This window comes from Pseudopipra pipra, chromosome 1, assembly GCF_036250125.1.
Source record: "Pseudopipra pipra isolate bDixPip1 chromosome 1, bDixPip1.hap1, whole genome shotgun sequence".
Classification (NCBI taxonomy): domain Eukaryota; kingdom Metazoa; phylum Chordata; class Aves; order Passeriformes; family Pipridae; genus Pseudopipra; species Pseudopipra pipra.
The window spans coordinates 152958857-152976225 of record NC_087549.1 but is presented as its reverse complement, the minus strand read 5'-3'; the positions used below and the strand labels follow the sequence as shown (position 1 = coordinate 152976225).

The window sequence follows — 17369 nt, the reverse complement described above, 5'->3', positions numbered from 1 at the left end:
CTGTTCAGCCTCCTGTGACCTAAACAGGACACAAGGAGAGAGGGCTGGAATTTAGTGCAGAATGAGACGATACAGGCACTGACTTGATGGGAAATGAGAGACAGGATGGAATAAAACCCCACACCCAGACCAAACCAAAAATCACATTACACATATAAATTTATTACATGTGATAAATCCCCTCATCACTGCCAGCCAAAGTCATGTTTCTACCATACCCCCATAATTTTTAGCTGGGAGTAGATGGGACATAATGAAATATTATGGATTCTGACTGCTTTATGCCAAAGAGCTCGGAGTTCAGTGGCTGATAAGAAGTAGCCATTGATTAGGGATCCCAGGGTAGTAAATCTGCTGGGGGAGGCAGACTCTGGGCAGCAGTGGCCAAGTCAGTGTTGGGGTCCTGCTGCTGGTATTTTCCTTCTTCCTTTGTAAAATAAGAATCACAAGTGGATTCAGGTAAAAAGTGACCATGGGGCGTAGCCACTTTTCAGGACCTGCAAGGGAAAGATTCACAGATATGTGGGTGTTTTGTGATGTGGTTCAACCCCAGTTTGATTCACATCAAATACTGGCATCACTGGGCTCGAAAAGTCACTTCCCAGCTCCCACCCACACCTTGATTTGGAGCTGACATTAACTGACAGGACCCCTGCTTGTCGACCAGGACATCTAATTATTAAGGCATTGAATTTTGGAGTTGAATTAATTGTCCCACCCTTGGAAGTGTTCAAGGCCAGGTTGGGTGGAACCCTGAGCAACCTGGTCTAGTGGGAGGTGTCCCTGCCAGGGCAGGGGGCTTGGAACAAGATGATATTTTAGGTCTCCTCCAACCCAAACCATTCTGTGATTTTGTGTTTCCTCCTAATGTTTGGCCAACAAAGTGTGCTTTAGAGTGTCTTGGTCTTGATTCCCCAAACACACCATCCCTCAGGTTTACAAGCCAGATGTTCTCCTTTCTTTCTTCTCTGCCCCAGTCAATGCACAATAATCACGTAGATTTGTTCTGAAAACCAAGAGCTGGAGTGATGTTGGCTGGTTTCAGTGTGCCAAGTTGCTTCCTGTACTCTCAAGGTGTGTGTGATAAGGGTTCAAGGCTTTGTTCTTAACTGGGAGGAGTGGAAATATTTCCAAGGAGAGAGGTTCAGTCAGTAGTGGGATGGGGTAGGGATGGACTCCAGGAGAGGGTTCATCACTGAGCACCATAAACAGGGATCTAATGCCATGTACAAAAAACTCTTGCCTTTCTGGTCTTTGGCTGCAAGGACAGTTTAGTTCTGAGCATAAAACAGACATAAAACCGCCTGAAAGGGTTGTAGCAAGAGGAGGATCAGCCTCTTCTCCCAGGCAACTGGTGACAGGATGGGAGGACACAGCCTCAAGCTGTGCCAGGGTAGGGTCAGGTTGGACATCAGGAAGAATTTCTTCACTGAAAGGTGGTTCAACATTGGCAGGGGCTGCCCAGGGAGGTGGCAGAGTCCCCATCCCTGGAGGTGTCCAAGGAAGGACTGGACGTGGCACTCAGTGCTCTGGGCTGGGGGACAAGGTGGGGATGGGGCACAGGTTGGACTCTGTGGTCTCAGAGGCCTTTTCCAACCTCAGTGACCCCTGGATTCTGTGATTCTGTGTTATACCAGTAGGAATGATTTCTCTGTGAACATGTGTCAGCACCAGAAGAGGTTTTAAGGCTTTCAGAGACTGTGTTATTACAGCAGTGACACAGCGTCAAGGCTCTTTGTGCCACCATCCCTTGGGATCCTTGGACAATCCACAGTCTTCCTGAACCTGTCTGGGGGCAGCCAGACTCCTTCTGAGGATTGCATCGAGTCACAGTTCAAACCTTATAACCCCAGTGGGAGGGACTTGAGTGCAACTGGTTGCATGTGGAGTGAAGATAATTTAACCACTAATATTGATTCACTCCGTGGGAAATTGCTTTAATGTCATGGAGACCACAGAAGTCCTAATTCTGGCATTTTGCCATGGAAACCTTGGAGGATCAAAGGAAAAGGATGACACTGGCCATCCTTAAACATGGCTCTTTCCTGTAGGGAATGATATTTTTGTGGCCATGAAACTGAATTTACACAGAGGAGCCCCAAAATCTAAGCTCAGAAATGTCCAGATGTACGTGATCACACGTTCTATCAAATCCAGAGTGATGGTGTGTGTCTAAGGAAAGCATCAAATCCAGAGGAATGATGTGTGTTTAAGAAAAGCATCAAATCCAGAGTGATGGTATGTGACTAAGGAAAGCACCAAATGCAGAGGAATGGTGTGTGTCTAAGGAAAGCAGTGCTCTGCTCACTGTCAGCCAGGAGGGATGGCTCTTCCACAGAGGACACAGAGCTGGGATCGAAGGTGGTTGGGTTGATTTTGACCTCAGGCTTCTCAGGTGACCTTCATCAAGCCGTGGAAGAGGCATCTTTTGGTGGAATGGGATTATCCTCACCTCCACATGCACAGGATAAATGGAATTGGCTGGTTTTCCCTTGCCCCAGCCCTTGTAACCTGTTTTTTCTGATTTCTGGTTTAACCCACAAGAGGGATCTAGTGGAAGTCAGTATGGAACAGCTTTGCTTCTCAGAATGGCCCAGAGCATTAGACCCTCCGTTTTTAAATGAAAATGTTTAATCCATATGGAAAGGAGGGACATTTGTAGCCAAGACTTGTCATTTCAAGTTGTAGATTTGGCCTTTTATCAGTAGTGTGAGCACTGGGTGTAAATCAGCTTTAAAAAGGGGGAGAGCTGTGGAAGTGGCCCTATGGACATGGGAAAGCTCACTGACCTCTCACTGTGATCCTATTTTCACTGCCTGATATTCATGTGCATTAAATAATGTGACTTTTATATGAACAATTACTGTTCAATTGTAGTTGCCTGCTGGGCTTTTCTCCAAGACAGAGGAAGGCTCATGCTTTGTTCAGAGCAATAAAACCTCAAAAGACAGGGCCACTGTCCTGGGAACACAGCAAGGATGGAAGGGACACAGACGGGATCCAGGGAAGACGCAGCACCCTTGGGAAGGCTGGTGGAAGCTGCAAAGCTGAGGTCACCATACAAGGCTCAGAAGGTCTCTGGTGACCTGGCAGGGTGGGAAAGGTGCTGGGGATGAGCACAGTCTCCACAGGAAGCAGTGGACAAGCCACCAGAGCTTGGCATGCACCCTGTGTGGAGGAGGCAGAGACAGAGCCCAGATTTGCAGAACTACCACCATGCAGGGACACTGGAAATGGAAAGGAAGGGTGTGAAGAACCATCAGCCCTACTGGGCAGTTCCAAGCCTGAAAGAAGCATTAATTTAAATGGCTTGATAATGATTTGGAATCAACTAGCAGAGGTTTGGAGGCTTTGCAAAGTCCATGTTCAGAGAGCAGTCCATTTCTTTCCAAGGAGCAGGATGACTAATCCCCAGACCCAACTGCTGTGCTTCCCTTTGCACCTGCAAAAGAGCTGGAGAGGGACTTCTTGCAGGGGCATGGAGTGACAGGAAAAGGGGTTATGGCTTTAAACTGACAGAGGGCAGGTTTGGATCAAATATTCAGAAGGAATTCTCCCCTGTGAGAGCAGGGAGGCCCTGGCACAGGTTGCCCAGAGAAGCTGTGGCTGCCCCATCCCTGGAAGTGTCCAAGGCCAGTCTGGAGCAACCTGGGCTAGTGGAAGATGTCCCTGCCCATGGCAGGGGGGTTGGAACAAGGTGACCTGGAAGGACCCCTCCAACCCTTCTGTGATTCCATGATTCTCTGAAGTCATCAGTTCCTTGTATAATCAATTCTGCAGTCAGACATCCCGTGTTTGTAAATGCATGTATGGTGACAATGTGCATGTCCAGACCTGGGGTGGATGGATTGAGTGTCTCTCAATGCTCTCACGATGCCCAGGTTATGAATTTATGCCACCAGTGCTGTGGAATCACATCTGGTTGTGACAAACCCAACTCAAACCACCACCTTGAGCTGGCAATTGCATCATCAGATGCCCTTAGTCATTGTTTATGCCAAGTGTTGCAGAGAGCACTGGATGGCAGCTCTGTTTTCCACCTCCTGGGTTGAGCATTTTGGTCTCTCACAGTGGTGTGGGATTTCTGCAGGAGAAATGCACCCACCGTGTCTGCTCTTGAAAAGCTGCTCAGAAGTGGCCTGGAGGACTGGGTGTGACAGGATCCCAGGGAATGGCCTGGAGCTGTGTCAGGGGAGGGTCAGGTTGGATCTCAGGAAAAGGTTCTTCCCCCAGAGGCTGGTTGGGCACTGACCAGGCTCCCCAGGGCAGTGGGCACAGCCCCAAAGGCTGCCAGAGCTCCAGGAGGGTTTGGATGATCCTCTGGGGCACAGGGTGGCACTCCTAGGGATGGGCCTGTGCAGGGCTGAGGCTTGGGTGATCCTTGTGGGTCCCTTCCAGCTCAGCATAGTCTGTGATTCTGGGACTCTGTGTTCAGTTCTGAAGGGAATGAGAATAAGTTGGTTTTTTTTTTTTTTTAAATATATTTTTGGGGTTTCCTCCTCTTAGGGGCTGGTTATGAACTGCTACAGTCTGTGACATAAAACACAGATTGTGGCTTTGGTCTGTCCCTCTGGGATACTTGGGGAAATCCTGTGGGGATGAATTTGGGTGGCCCAGGGACCAGAGACAGTTGCAGGATATTCCAGCACCCAACCCAACAATCAATACAGGTTATATTTGTGTGGGTGGGTGCAGGTACCTACAAATACAGGAATCACTTTGGACCTCTTGACCATGGCAAAAGAATGATGGTGTGTTTGTAACTGCAGGACCATCACCTCCATGCACGAGTCACCTCCAGCAGACCATCCACCCACCCAGCTCATGCAGTGGTGTTGCCTTCAGTGTGGAGGTTTTGGGAATCACTCATGCTGGGGCTGGGACTGATTTTTCTGTTCCCAAAGGTCTCCTCAGCACCCTGATCTACTCGAAGATGTCCCTGCTCATTCCGTTAAAGTTCCTTTCCAATCCAAACATTTTTATGATTTTAAGAGTGATTTGGTTTGGTTAAACATACAAAGTATGAGGTCACTCTGCCTAACTCTGGGCAAACACCTCACCAGCTCACTATCTCCTTTTTAGCCTTTCCTCTTCTGTCTTTATCTTCTTCAGGACTCTGAGAAATAAATTAAAATATCAGGTGGAACATCTTAGACACGATGCCTTCACAATGGTTTTATTGCTTGTTGTCAGCAGTGTCAACCACAGAGAAGAACCTCCTCTGAAGCAAGGAGATGAACCAAATACAAAGGAAAAAAATATATATAGCCAATTCATTGCATATTTACAGAGTCAGAACAAAATAAATAACATCAGGCAGAAGGCCATGAAACAAGGCAGAGATGTCACCTGTGCTGAGCAAGCAGGCCTGTTCTCACTGGCATGGAGGAAACATCACAAGCACCAAGGTACAGGAAAGTCCACAGAGAGGGTGAGTCTCTGTTCACAGCCAGTTCCCATCACTCTCTGCTGTCAAAGCCTATTTACAGGAGGGCAGAGCAGAGTGACAGCTTGAGTGAGAAGAGTCAGTTGGCACCAGCCACTGACCAACAGCTTGAGGTGTTCGAGGCAGAGCCCAAAAAATGCGCTTTTGAACTCAAAAGTGCCTTTTTGAACTTGATTTATCGTCGCCATCTGAGTATCAAAAACGTGTTTAGTTCATTTATTTTTTTAAATGCGCTGTTCAGGTTCCCCCTATGTACAAATGCACAATGTCCACAAAACTGGGGTACAAAACTCTAGTGCTCCGCCGATGCCAAATGTGCGTGTCCTGAAGGTCTGGGCCCTCAGACCCCAAAGGGGCATCATTTTCCCTACAGACCTGTTGCCTGGTCTCCAGTCCTAATGTTTGTCTTCTTCCCTGTGACTTCACAGTACCCTGGAAATAACCAGGGCTTCAAACCCAGGGCTCTTCAGTAAAACAGCACAACACCACACGAGTAAGCAAGGTCAGGAAATTCAGCAGGAGGTGGAAGAGGTGGTCCGTGGTCCCAGGAAACTCCTAATTCCTAAAAGCCATAGTTTACAGCTGTACAGCTCTCCAGGGGAAAGAACAAGGTCAGTCACTGTAATTACACCTCATCAGACTGGTGTGTAAATACTGGGTGTGGAGAAGGGACGAAAAGTTGATGGACTGAAATAAAATGGTGGATTTTGGCACATCTGACCCCAAGTACCATCCTGGGAATTAATTATTTTCCTTACTACTTTTCAGTTTAGTTCCTGGGTGATGCCAGCAGAGTCACTCTGGGTTGATGTGGGTACATGTGAGGCCAAGAGCTTGACCTCCTACTCTTTTGAGGGTCATCTACTATCAAGCACCTTCGTGGCCCTGCCCACCAGTAGCTCTGTTTGGGAAAAGTGCGAAGCTGCATTGGGAGTCAGGGAGCTCAGGAGTGCACCCCGTGTCTCCAAGGGTCTGGAACATTCATCCCTGCAGAGATGCTGTGGGGGGAAGCACAAGGCTGGGAAGGAAGCTGGGCTGTGGCAGCACCCCAACCACGGCCCTTCTTTCAGCTGAACACCCCACCTGAGAGCAGCAGGTGGGGCTTGATGGGAAGGACAATGTTTTACATGGGCTCTGATGTTACACCTTCCAGAGAAGGGGCATTGCTCCTGATCCACCTGTTTTCCCAGAGAAGGACCATTGCTCCTGATCCACCTGTGTTTCCACAGGCCCTTTATCCAACCAAGCTGCACTTGTGCAGACAGAATGAAATGAGCTCCAGGAAGACACTTATTGGCATTTCCCAGTTGGTGAGATTCCCTTTTAGTCTGAAAATATTTCATATTTCCTGCAGAAACCCACTGGGTTTTCCCTTGTTTGAACACTGGGGTGAAGGTGGAAGGACTGGAGACAAAATAATCCCACCAAGCCCCTTTAATCCCTGCCATGGAGCCAAATGATGTTCACTCCCTCCTGAGCTTTCTTTGGAACTTCATTTTGCTTTTTAAAAAACACTAGAAAACTTCCATTAATCGGCAGGTGTATCTCTCTCTGGAAATATTTCCATCAGATTGGGACAGAGATTTGGGTTTAATCACTCTGCTCATGTAGTGTTGTGGCACAGACGTGACCCTGTCTCATTCCTTGTGAATGGGAAACAAGTGGGATATTGAGAAAGATGTAAAGCTGATGATTAGTTAATGTACAAAACATCTTTTCTCCAGCAACACCTTCCTTGAGAAAAATATAACTGCTTCCTAGGCGAAAAAACCCCAACTCAAACCAAACTAAACTAAAATATTCAAGTGTTTCATCTCCTGGCCTTTTTGATTTTAAAAAGTTTCAAGTTAATGCCCTGAAATTCTGCAGCAGCCTAGAATTTCTTTACTCCTCTTTTTTTTAACCCCAAACAGGGTCATATTCTCATTTCTTGCTGCTTATGAGGTCACAGAGCAACATAGGTCCCAGCTGAATAGAAATATCTTTAGGTCCCAGTTGAACAGAAATATCTACAGTCTAATCTTGGTATTGAAGCTTGTACCTACCTCTACTCCTTGAGATCATAATTTAATGTTTGTATTGTAATTATGCCACACTAATTTTTAATCATTTAATCACTGAAATGCAGAGTGACTAATTAACAGGAAGGGCTTGCTCTCTCACTGGTGTAAGAAGAGAGTAAAAAGTTCCAGACTGAAGATAAAGGAATTATTTTAAAGGCAAATCCAAGTGTAATTCAGGAGTTGCTGCAGTGAACTGATTGGTGAAAAGTGGGATCAGAATTTGGCTTAATTTCTGTAAAGAGTTTTGGAGTCCAAATTCACGATCCTCAAACATCTCTGTCCCATATCCAGATGTGACTATTAATATTATTTTGCAGCAAATTAATGCAGCTGCTTTACTGGAGTCCCTCCTGTGTTACACTGGAGTTGGGGGGGTCAGACTGGGACTTGCTTGTGTGCTCTGTGTGGGACCAGGACATGACACCTCAGGCTGTCATTTGTAGTGAAGTCCTTGAGTTCCCATTTTGTTGATGAGTTGGATGAAAAACAGAGTAAGGGAGGCCAAGGTATGGAGCCAAATTCCTGCACCAAGCCAGTTAAAAGAGGGCCTGATCCCAATGTCATCATTCACTGGATTGCTCATGTCCCCAGAATGAAAAGCTGGGATTTCAGCACTGACTCCTGTGTTTGTCTGAAATCCAAGGCCCAGGCAGCTGTGCTGGCAGCTCTGCCCTGCCTGTGTCACTAGTATTGCCATGCCTGTCACAGCAGGTATATTCAGCACGTTCATTTAATCTCTCAAACCCCCTTGACAGCACAATGGCAACGTGGCTGGAGGTTCAGCACTGAAATAATTGCCAGTAGGATGTCTGGGGCACTGTTCTGATGTTCTCCACATGTTTTGAAGGAGCCCCTCAGTTTAGGAAACAGCCTCTCTTCAGGCTCCTGTGCAGAATAGCCTGGTGGTGAATCTCCCACATTCCCTGAGGAATGGATAAACAACCAGCTGGATTTTTGCCTGTCGTGTCTCCAAAAGGCAAACCTGTTCCCACTGCCTTTGGCACAGGGTTGATGCTGGCACAGGTCAGCACAGGGCTGAAACAGAAACACAGCTGAAAACACAAAGCAGAAAGTCCTCCTGCAAGTGCAGTGCCAGGCACAGGGAGAGGAAAAAGGAAGGTGAACAGAGGGAAAATGCACAATGTGTCTCACTGCTGATGGCTCACAGACCTGCTATCCCAGCAAGGCTGCCTAGAACAGATGGGCAGGGATTCCCTCACATCCCACAGAGGAGCCTGCTGGCAATGGTGCATCACTTCTGCTTGACAGCTCTGTGCTCAGGCTCCTCTCTTGCTTGTCTGGGACCTGGGATTCCAGTTCACACCTCAGGCACCTCAGTGGATGCATTCACAAAATCGGGCAGTGCTCCTCTGCAGCCCATGGAATTTTCTGGGCATCTACAGCTCCCCTGACAGATTAAGAGGGTGAATGACTCTGCAGCCCAATGAGTCAAATGTTTCCCTGGCTGACACTGCTTCAAAACTCTGAACCACTGAGACAACGCATTTTATACCAAGTGGAACGACTTGGAAGCTGAGAGAGAGTTTTCCCTTGCTTCTTCTGGGCTTCCTTGCAGCTGGACATTCACTTGGCAAAATGCAGAGCTGGGTCAAATCCTTGCTTCGACGCAGGCACAGGAGAAGAACTGGTGGTGCTGGTGGGATTTCTCCAGTATTTCCTTTGTGAGTCCTACTCCAGGTCTGAAAGTGCTCACCAGACAAGCACCAAACACACGGAGAATCACAGAATATCCTGAGTTGGAAGGCACCCACAGGGATCATTGAGTCCAACTCCTGGCCCTGCACAGGACAACCCCAAAAATCACACCAAGTGCCTGAGAGCACTGTCCAAACACTCCTCGAGCTCTGGCAGCCTTGGTGCTGTGACCACTAAAATAAAAGAGTCCTGGCCTCTGAGTACATCATGAGGATTTAAATGGGATATTGTTTCCAAGGTGTTCAGTGCAAGAAATGTGGGGAAATTTTAAGCATCCTCTTGCTTTCTCTGCATTTTGGGAATCAGAGAGCTGCTCAGAGAGCATCCTGATGACCTTATGGCACGTCAGTGCTGGATTCTCACTGCTGGCATGGCCTCAGAGTAACGTGGCTCCTCACACCTGGCTGGCCTGGGGTCACCAGCACTTGAACTCCAGGGATCTTCACAACATCTACTTATCCTCCGAGGTTTTGCAGGCTGAGTAGCCATGGCTACACTGTGCTGAGGTCTGAGTTAGCTCACTGGAAACTCAGGACTGCACATCTGCCCTTCACAGGGTTCTTTATTCCCCTCACTGTCTTCAGCTCTCCACGCTGTTCTCAGGGCTACACGTGGAGAGATACTCAGGAAGCATGGAGTTGATAAAAGGTATAGCTCTGGGAATGGTTTTGGCATGGAACACTGCCCTCTCAGAACTGAGGAAGGAACTGGATGTCCTTGGTCTGTGAGTCTCCCCCTGGGCTCAGCGTGGGTGGCTGGCAGTGAATCACAGAGGCTTCAGGCAGGCAAAGAAACCAGCAAAGCAACCCCAAACCCAGCAAGTTAAAGATGCTTCCCTCCAATGAACTACATTAAATCATGGAGCAGTAAAAGTCCAGGTGCTGTTAGTTAGCACCTGGTAGGCAAGTTGAGATCTCTGAATTCTGAAGGAGGTGCCCACCTTCCTTTCCAGGTTTGTGTGTTGGTGGCCCAGACTCTCCTTCTCGAGGATGTGTCAGAGTAGGATGAGAGCAGCCCAATTACTGAGTGTACACATGAGCTGAGCAGGGATTTCCCACCCTTGGTGTAAAACTGGTGCAACCCTGTTTGTGTGGGACACAAACATCTGTATCCTTTTATTTTCTGTCTTCTGACTGAGCTTGGGAGTGTGGGGATTGTCTCAAATGCAGTGCTTGAGCAGGACTGGGTTTCACAACTCTCCTTTGCCCCTCCACCAAGAAAAGAAGAAAAAGAAAACATGACTATTCCCTTGGTTTTAATGGGATCCATGTGCATTCCTCAAATAGGGATTGCCCCTAGATGAAAACTAATAGGCCTTCAAAAAAGAGGCAAAATGCACACACACATCTCAAAGATCTAACAATGCCTTCATCAGAGGATGAAAGCTTCCCACAAAAGCTGAAGAAGAAATCAATTTAATAGCCCCTTCAGTCCTTCCTCACTCCTGCAGTGCCAGTTCTGTGCTGAGAGCACCTTGTCCTGATGAAAGCAATTTTCCTCACTGCTGTGACACTAATTTTTTTCATCTGGAGAGTGGCTCCTCACTGCAGGTCTGCTTCAATTAGTGATTACAGGGTTCTACATCTCCCTTTCCTGGCAGTGTGTGCTAAGCAAGTGCAAATGAATTACACCCCAATTATTTTCCCCTGATCCCTCATGATCCCTGGTGCATTAAGGCACCAAGATCTACGGGAGAACTTGAAGGAAAAACACAGCCATGCTCTGCTTTTGGCCTCTGTACCTGGTTTTTATGCATGCAAACCGAGTTTCCTGGTCATTGAACACAACCAAAACAAACACCACGTCCTGAACACGGCGCAGAGAAGAGAATTCTCATGCTGTTCCTTCTCAGCGACCTGCTTTTCCAGAGAGCACCAGGATGCCTGGAAAGCTTTTGTTAATGAGGATAGTGGGTTATTAGCAGCACACACTGCAGCCCTGGGGCATCCTCTGAGGGGCTTTCCTGGTGCTGCAGCTTCATCTTCACCTGTGTAAAACACAGGGGTCATGCACTGGCCTCTCCCTTCCTGCTCATGTTCCTCCTGTCCCTTCTCCCCGTGTCCCCAACTCCGTCTTTGATGCCTTATCATCACATCTTATCCACAGGAATTTTGGCACATTCATATGTTTGGCATTTTTTTTTCCTGCTTCTTGCATCCCTCTCTCCTTTACTGGCTCATTTCTTTTTAAAAAAAGTGCAATTTATCTGTTTCAGAGACGCCGGTTCCGGTAAAGCCCCCAAGGACTCGGGCTCTCCCCTCCCTTCCTCCCCTGTACTTCATCATTTATGACACAGCATCCCCCAGGCTTTCCTCAAGCGACTGGGACCTTTACTCATAGTTATCAACCCCCGAGGGCTTGAAACTGAGGAGTGAAAGGTCTGAAAAGAGGGAGAGGAAAAGCATTTCTCTGCCTCTCGGCTTGTCCGGTCCTGTCCTGGATGCCAGTGGCTTTTCCAGTTGTGTGTCCTCTGTTGGCTCACGTGGAGCACGTCATTTCACAGGGATTTGTCAGCGCTGGTTCCTGGGGATCCCTCAGTCTCTCAGTGTCTCTTTTGGATGCTCCCTGCTGGGAGAGCCCCTCCCCATCACACCAGGGAGAATTCGGCCTGGAAGCCGGAGCACCGGCGAGTCTTTGGCGAGCACTTGGTCAGCATGGAGATCTGGGTGCTGAAGTTGGTGCCGTTGCTGCCCAAGGAAGGGTGGTGGTACTTCATGTCCGAGCCCAGGAACCTCTCCAGGTGCCACCTCCGCCACTTCCTTTTGAGCTCAGCTTGGACCTGGGCGTTGGAGAGACAAGAAAATCACTTGCTGTTGCTCTGATTTCGTTGTGTGAGCAGCTGTGGGCGACCCACCCACCAAGGGGCCAAGAATTATTTTATAAAGGTCACTAAACTCAGTTTGGCCTGGACTTTTAGCCACATAGAAGAGAGGGGACACCCCAGACAGTAGAAATCCCTGAGCTCCAGCAGAAAGGTGAGCACAGGGAATTTCTTATTCATACAGTGAAGGTGCCAGAATAGTTAACTTCAGATTCAACATACTCTACATTTTGTGAGTAATTAATTAATCTTAATAATTAAGATTTTTTTTTTCACTGCCCTGTTTTTGGTCCAAATAGAAATGATTTAACTACAGCTTGTTTGTAAAGCTGTGCATTTTTTTGACAGAAGCTACTGGTTCCTGCTTGGGGAGTTCACTGAAATGATCTGGTTTACACTGTCCAGATTAAAATTCTGAACAAGTCTGGCCACTGTCCCTGTCCCCTCCTGCAGCCTTCCAGCCCAAATTTTTAGATAACAGTATGAATTAGATAAAACAGCTGTGTCTGAGGGGCTCTGGGATGAGCAAGCACAGCAACAGCACAATACCAGGATGAGAATCCCAGGAATCGAAATATGGGAAAGGCAAGATCAGTGCCTGCAAGGCAAAAACACGTTTACCTGGCACTGCTGTGACTAACAAGTCATGTCAGTGCCTGTATTGGTTTTGGATCATCAGCAAGCTTGTGTGGTACTGCCCTGTTCCAGGCAGGATTACTGGGAAAGGTCTCTGCTGGAGCTGGGCTCTCTGCCTGATGTACACATGGCATCAGTGTGGCTGGTGCAGCTTTGGAGCTGTGAGAGAGAAAATTGGGATTCTGGACACTCTTCCTCTCCCCTAGGAAGCCGGAGCACAAATCCAGCTCACAGCTGCTTCTTTCTTGTCTGTACTCTGTTTATTGGGCTGGAAGTGCTCCAGATGACAGCAGCTCCGAGTCTGTAGCTGCTCACACCTCCTTGGGAGCCTTTGCAACATGGGTTTAACCAGCTGAACTTCTTATGGGCAGGTGGGGGATGATACAAAAATATCACTGCACTAATGAGCCTCCATCCCAGCAGCGGGCCTGGTCCTGTAGAGGATTCACTGAGGCACTTGGCAGGGCTTAAGATGGGGTTTATCCTTCCCTGTTGAAGGTGGGCCTTTGGGATCAGGGTTTGTGCAAGGTTCTGCTGGTGCTGTCTCGTGAGTAAAGGGTGGACTCAGCAGCAGTGATGCACACAGTGCCCACAAAAGCCCTGACGTGTTTATTAATTGTGCTGAAAACTGTCAGGAAAGTGGCTGAAGTATTTTTCTGGAGTGAGAGATTTGACTTAGATGCTTCCCACCAGTATGGTAACATCAAGAATGGGACACTCAATCCACTTAGCTGGCAAACATGAACCAAACAACACTGCTGATCTTACCTCTCCGTTGAGAAAACAGTACAGAACAGCCACCACAAATCCCTGGGGAAAGGAGAGAACAGGCTTTCAGCACTAAACACAATGATCTCAAAGGAGGGATCATGGAATCAGGATGGAAAAGACCTCTAAGATCATCAAGTCCAACAGTGCCATCTTCACCACTAACCCATGTCCCCAAGTGCCACATCTGGATGTTTTTTGAGCACTTCCAGATGCCAGATGTGAAGTGATGATGTTGTAGACAGGGATGTTAACTCAGTCACCACTGAATAAAACTTGCCACTGAAATGTGCATGGGACATGGGGACAGCCAGACCCTGCTCCCAGGCTGTGAGAACGTGGCTGGGACTGACAATGGTCAGAAGCAATGGGATGAAACACTTGAATAAGGGTTCTTTTCATGCAGCCTCAGGGGCAAGTTTAATGGCCCAACACTGACTGAAGTGGGAGGGTCTAAGAACCAAAGTCCATCAGAACTAACGTGGAGGGCAGCCCCATCATCCATCCTCGTGGGGAAGCTGCCTCCTGCACCAATGAACTGGAATCCTGCTTGAGCAGGAGCTACAGGCAGCACTTGGACTTGTGAAGAGAGGAGAAAGTTCATTCAAGTCAAGTGGCTGAAGACAGACCAGGCTCCTGGTCTGTCTGACCAGACACTCCCACCAAAGGTCATTTGTCTCATCTTGCACTATGGAATCATGGAATGGTTTGGGTTGGAAGGGATCTTGAAAGTCATCTAGTTCCACACCCCATGAGATGGACAAGGAAAACCTTCCACTAGACTCAGGTGCTCCAAGTCCCCTCCAACCTGGCCTGGAACATGTCAATAATATGTAAACTGACCTATGATGCTCATTTTTTTTTCCCTTAAGCACATAAACCCCCAGGGTGACTAATGTACAGATGTACATTTTCTTTCCAGGTGCCTAAACCGAGGAGGAAGAATCTCCTTCTGGAATTGCAGGAGGCAAAATATAAATTTGTCTCCCATGCTGGAGTGAGGAGCTTTTTCCCCAAAGGTCATTACACTTCTCCCTCCTGACAGACCTGGTGGCTGAGTGGTGGCCCAAAGGGTGGCTTACCTGGAACGACCCGACCACGAGCTCAAAGACCAGCTTAACTTCTGCCTTGAAATTGTCAGGGAAGAAAGCAAACATGATGTAGTGAATGCCAAAGAGAGGGATCAGCAGCAAGGTGGACTTGGCCAGCCTCCTGTTGGAAAGACAAACATGAGTCAGAAGGGGAGAGGGAAGAGGAGCTGAAGGGTAAGAGGATGAGAAATCTCACAGCCCCGAGCCCTGTGCAACCCTGAACATTGAATTTGCTGCAGCACCTGTTTGCTGATTGCCTGGGTTGTGGTGATGTAGCCTGGATCTGTACGTGAAGTGACTTTGTCCTCACGATGTGTGATATTGGACACTCATCCTGGGGTCCTGGAAACATCCAGCCTTGAGCAAGGGAGCATCAGGAGGTTGCCCTCAGCCAGGGGGATGGAATGTCTGGGGTACAGCAAAGCAGGGGGTGTGGAGATGCCACTCCTGGCTCAACCTCCCCAGGATCCCTCTGCCCACCCAGGCTGGGATGCAGTGACACGTGGGGGTGGACCCTCAGCTGGGCACGGGCACTGTGTGGCACCTCAGACTAACCCAGGACCATGCTGGGAGCACTTCCTGCTCGTTAACAGCTCCCATGTAATTATATCCATGTCTCCAGCCAAGGCAGAGCAATCAGCCCTACATTATTTCTCCTTGTTCCTCAGACTGCAGACGGCTGCTGATTTCAGACGTGGTGACACCATAAAATGCGACATCTTTATTCCTAGTGGCTCCACTGGAGGTATTTCTTTCTCCCTTCTCTCTTCTTCCCCTCCCACTAGAAATCTTTTTTTCATCTCTACCAGCTAAATCATCATCTAGCACTGTCTTTGTTTGCTTGGGAGATTGCTGAAAATTACAGCTTCTGGGAGAGAAATGGTATGTTTAGCTGGGAATAATGACAGGATATTGCACAAAGAATGTCTCCAAAGGAGGGGGATGAACAGTATTAGTGCTTAATGGCATCAGGCTGGGTAATCAGAGGCCTAATTAGGAAGAAACGATAATTTATTAAATATAATTGTTATTAAAAAATAGTTGACAGAAATGAAATGAAATCAAGAGTCTAAGGATGCTTGTGGGGGTTTTGGCTCCCCTGGTCAACCACATCCTGTGGCACTTCCATCTCTCAGAGGCTTCTGGAGGAAATGAAGCTGAGGAGAGGATCTTGGAAATACTTGTTCTTCCACCTGCAAATCCTTCACCTCCAAAGCCTCATCAGGCTCAGTCCTCTCAGACCATCTTCATTTCTTTGCCATCTGCACCAGCCCACTGGGAGGGCTGATGTGCCAGCTTTGTGCAGATGATGCTCATCCCTGTATCTCCCAGAAGACCTTTTCAGCTTTCCCTGGGCCTGGCCCAAAGGCAGCTCAACATTAGGGCTGGTTTTGGAGGCCATGGCTCCCCAAGGAATACCTGCTGGCTGAAAGACACCTGGGTGCAACTCATTCCAGGCAAAATCAGTGCCTGTAGGAAGCTGAGGGACTCCACAGGAATTTGCCCTTCCCGCATCCCTCACCAGCAGGCATATCCCTGCTCATGGGGAGTAGATCCAAAATCTGAGTTCTCTTGGATGTCTTGCTCTGCCAGAGCACTGTCACTGTCTTTGGTGACCATCAGTGTTCCATGTTCCTCACTCTCAGAAGCAGCTCTGGCCAGTATGACCCACACCAGTATGACCAAGCCCTAATGCTCCCAGCTCCAGATATATGAGAAAGCAACTCATTTACTTAGCAGATCACAGTTCAGTGAATATTTCTTTTGGGTTTGCAGAGATCTCTCCTCCCTTCCCAACCTCTGAGGAACAGTAAGCCTGGAGGAGATGATGAGACCCCACCTTTGTGTACCATATTCACAGAAATGCTGTTTTCAACCTCCAGGGGATTAGAAAAATTGACCTTATCTTTGCAGACAACGCTGGGGCCTCAGTTACAATATTTTCCCTCCTGGATGCACTGTGGCAATGAAAAGGACATAAATGCCAAAACTTGAGCCCCCTCCTCTAATTTGTACAACCCCCTAAACCAACCACTTCCTTCCCCAGACACTGGGGGATGTTTCAGATCTCAGTGTGGCATCAGGGCAAGGGCTCTGTGGTCCAGCACTGTGATATTTAAAAGATTCCCCCCACTAAACACTGCAAAGAGGAAAATCATCTTCCCCAGTCAGGGTGTAATTTCTCCCAGGAAGAAAAAGCCTGGATGTGCAGGAGGCAGAACTTCTTGGGAGGCTGTGTAAAGCTGGTTAAATCTTCCTGCTGGAAGCCATGGATTCTCAAAAAACTTGTAACTCTCATTCCCAGAACATCTTAGACCCAGACTCTCTGACAGGTGTACATGGTGACAGGTAATTTAGGGAAAACATGTGTCCATCAGCCTGCATGGAACCTACTCCTCTCCCTGGGAGTGGGAATTGGGACATTTTAGTAATGCTCCTTGAAATTATCATGGAAAACTTTGATGACAATATTGATCTATGAGCACGTAAAGAATAGAAAGAGATGAATTTTACTCAAGTTTCCTGTTGTAGAAAACAAAATCTCTTTGCCTGAAATTCTGCTGTCCCACTATCGCACATGTCCCTGTCATTTCCAGAAAACTGTTTTGGGAGCTTTGTTTTCACAGTTCCCAATACATGAAAGCCCAGCTCCCTGTCTGGAGCATTAATGAGTGAGTCAGCAGTGCACCTGAACTTCCAGCCTGCAGCTACACTGAAACCCCTTGGAGTTTGAACAGTGCTTGTCAACATGTCAGCGTGTTTTTAGAAAATAAACAGTATAAAATAAACAAGAGAAGGAGGGAGAATGCAAATGAGACATCCAGGAT

General features: G+C 47.9%; 1 protein-coding gene and 1 long non-coding RNA gene across 2 annotated transcripts in view; both read right to left on the bottom strand.

The window, feature by feature from the left end:
* The window catches only part of LOC135404764 (uncharacterized), a 204261-nt gene that overhangs the window by 92369 nt on the left and 94523 nt on the right, over positions 1–17369 (bottom strand). The gene's annotated exons all lie outside the window — the stretch shown is intronic.
* LOC135404739 (vasoactive intestinal polypeptide receptor-like) overlaps positions 5151–17369 on the bottom strand; it is a 106117-nt gene continuing 93898 nt past the window's right edge. Inside the window, exons 11-14 of the mRNA XM_064639484.1 lie at positions 14533–14662; positions 13451–13492; positions 6662–12004; positions 5151–6624 (exon numbers count right to left, since the gene is read on the bottom strand). Of these exons, the coding sequence (XP_064495554.1) occupies positions 11813–12004; positions 13451–13492; positions 14533–14662 (364 nt within the window). The 3' untranslated portion in view covers positions 5151–6624; positions 6662–11812. The remainder of the gene's footprint in view (positions 6625–6661; positions 12005–13450; positions 13493–14532; positions 14663–17369) is intronic.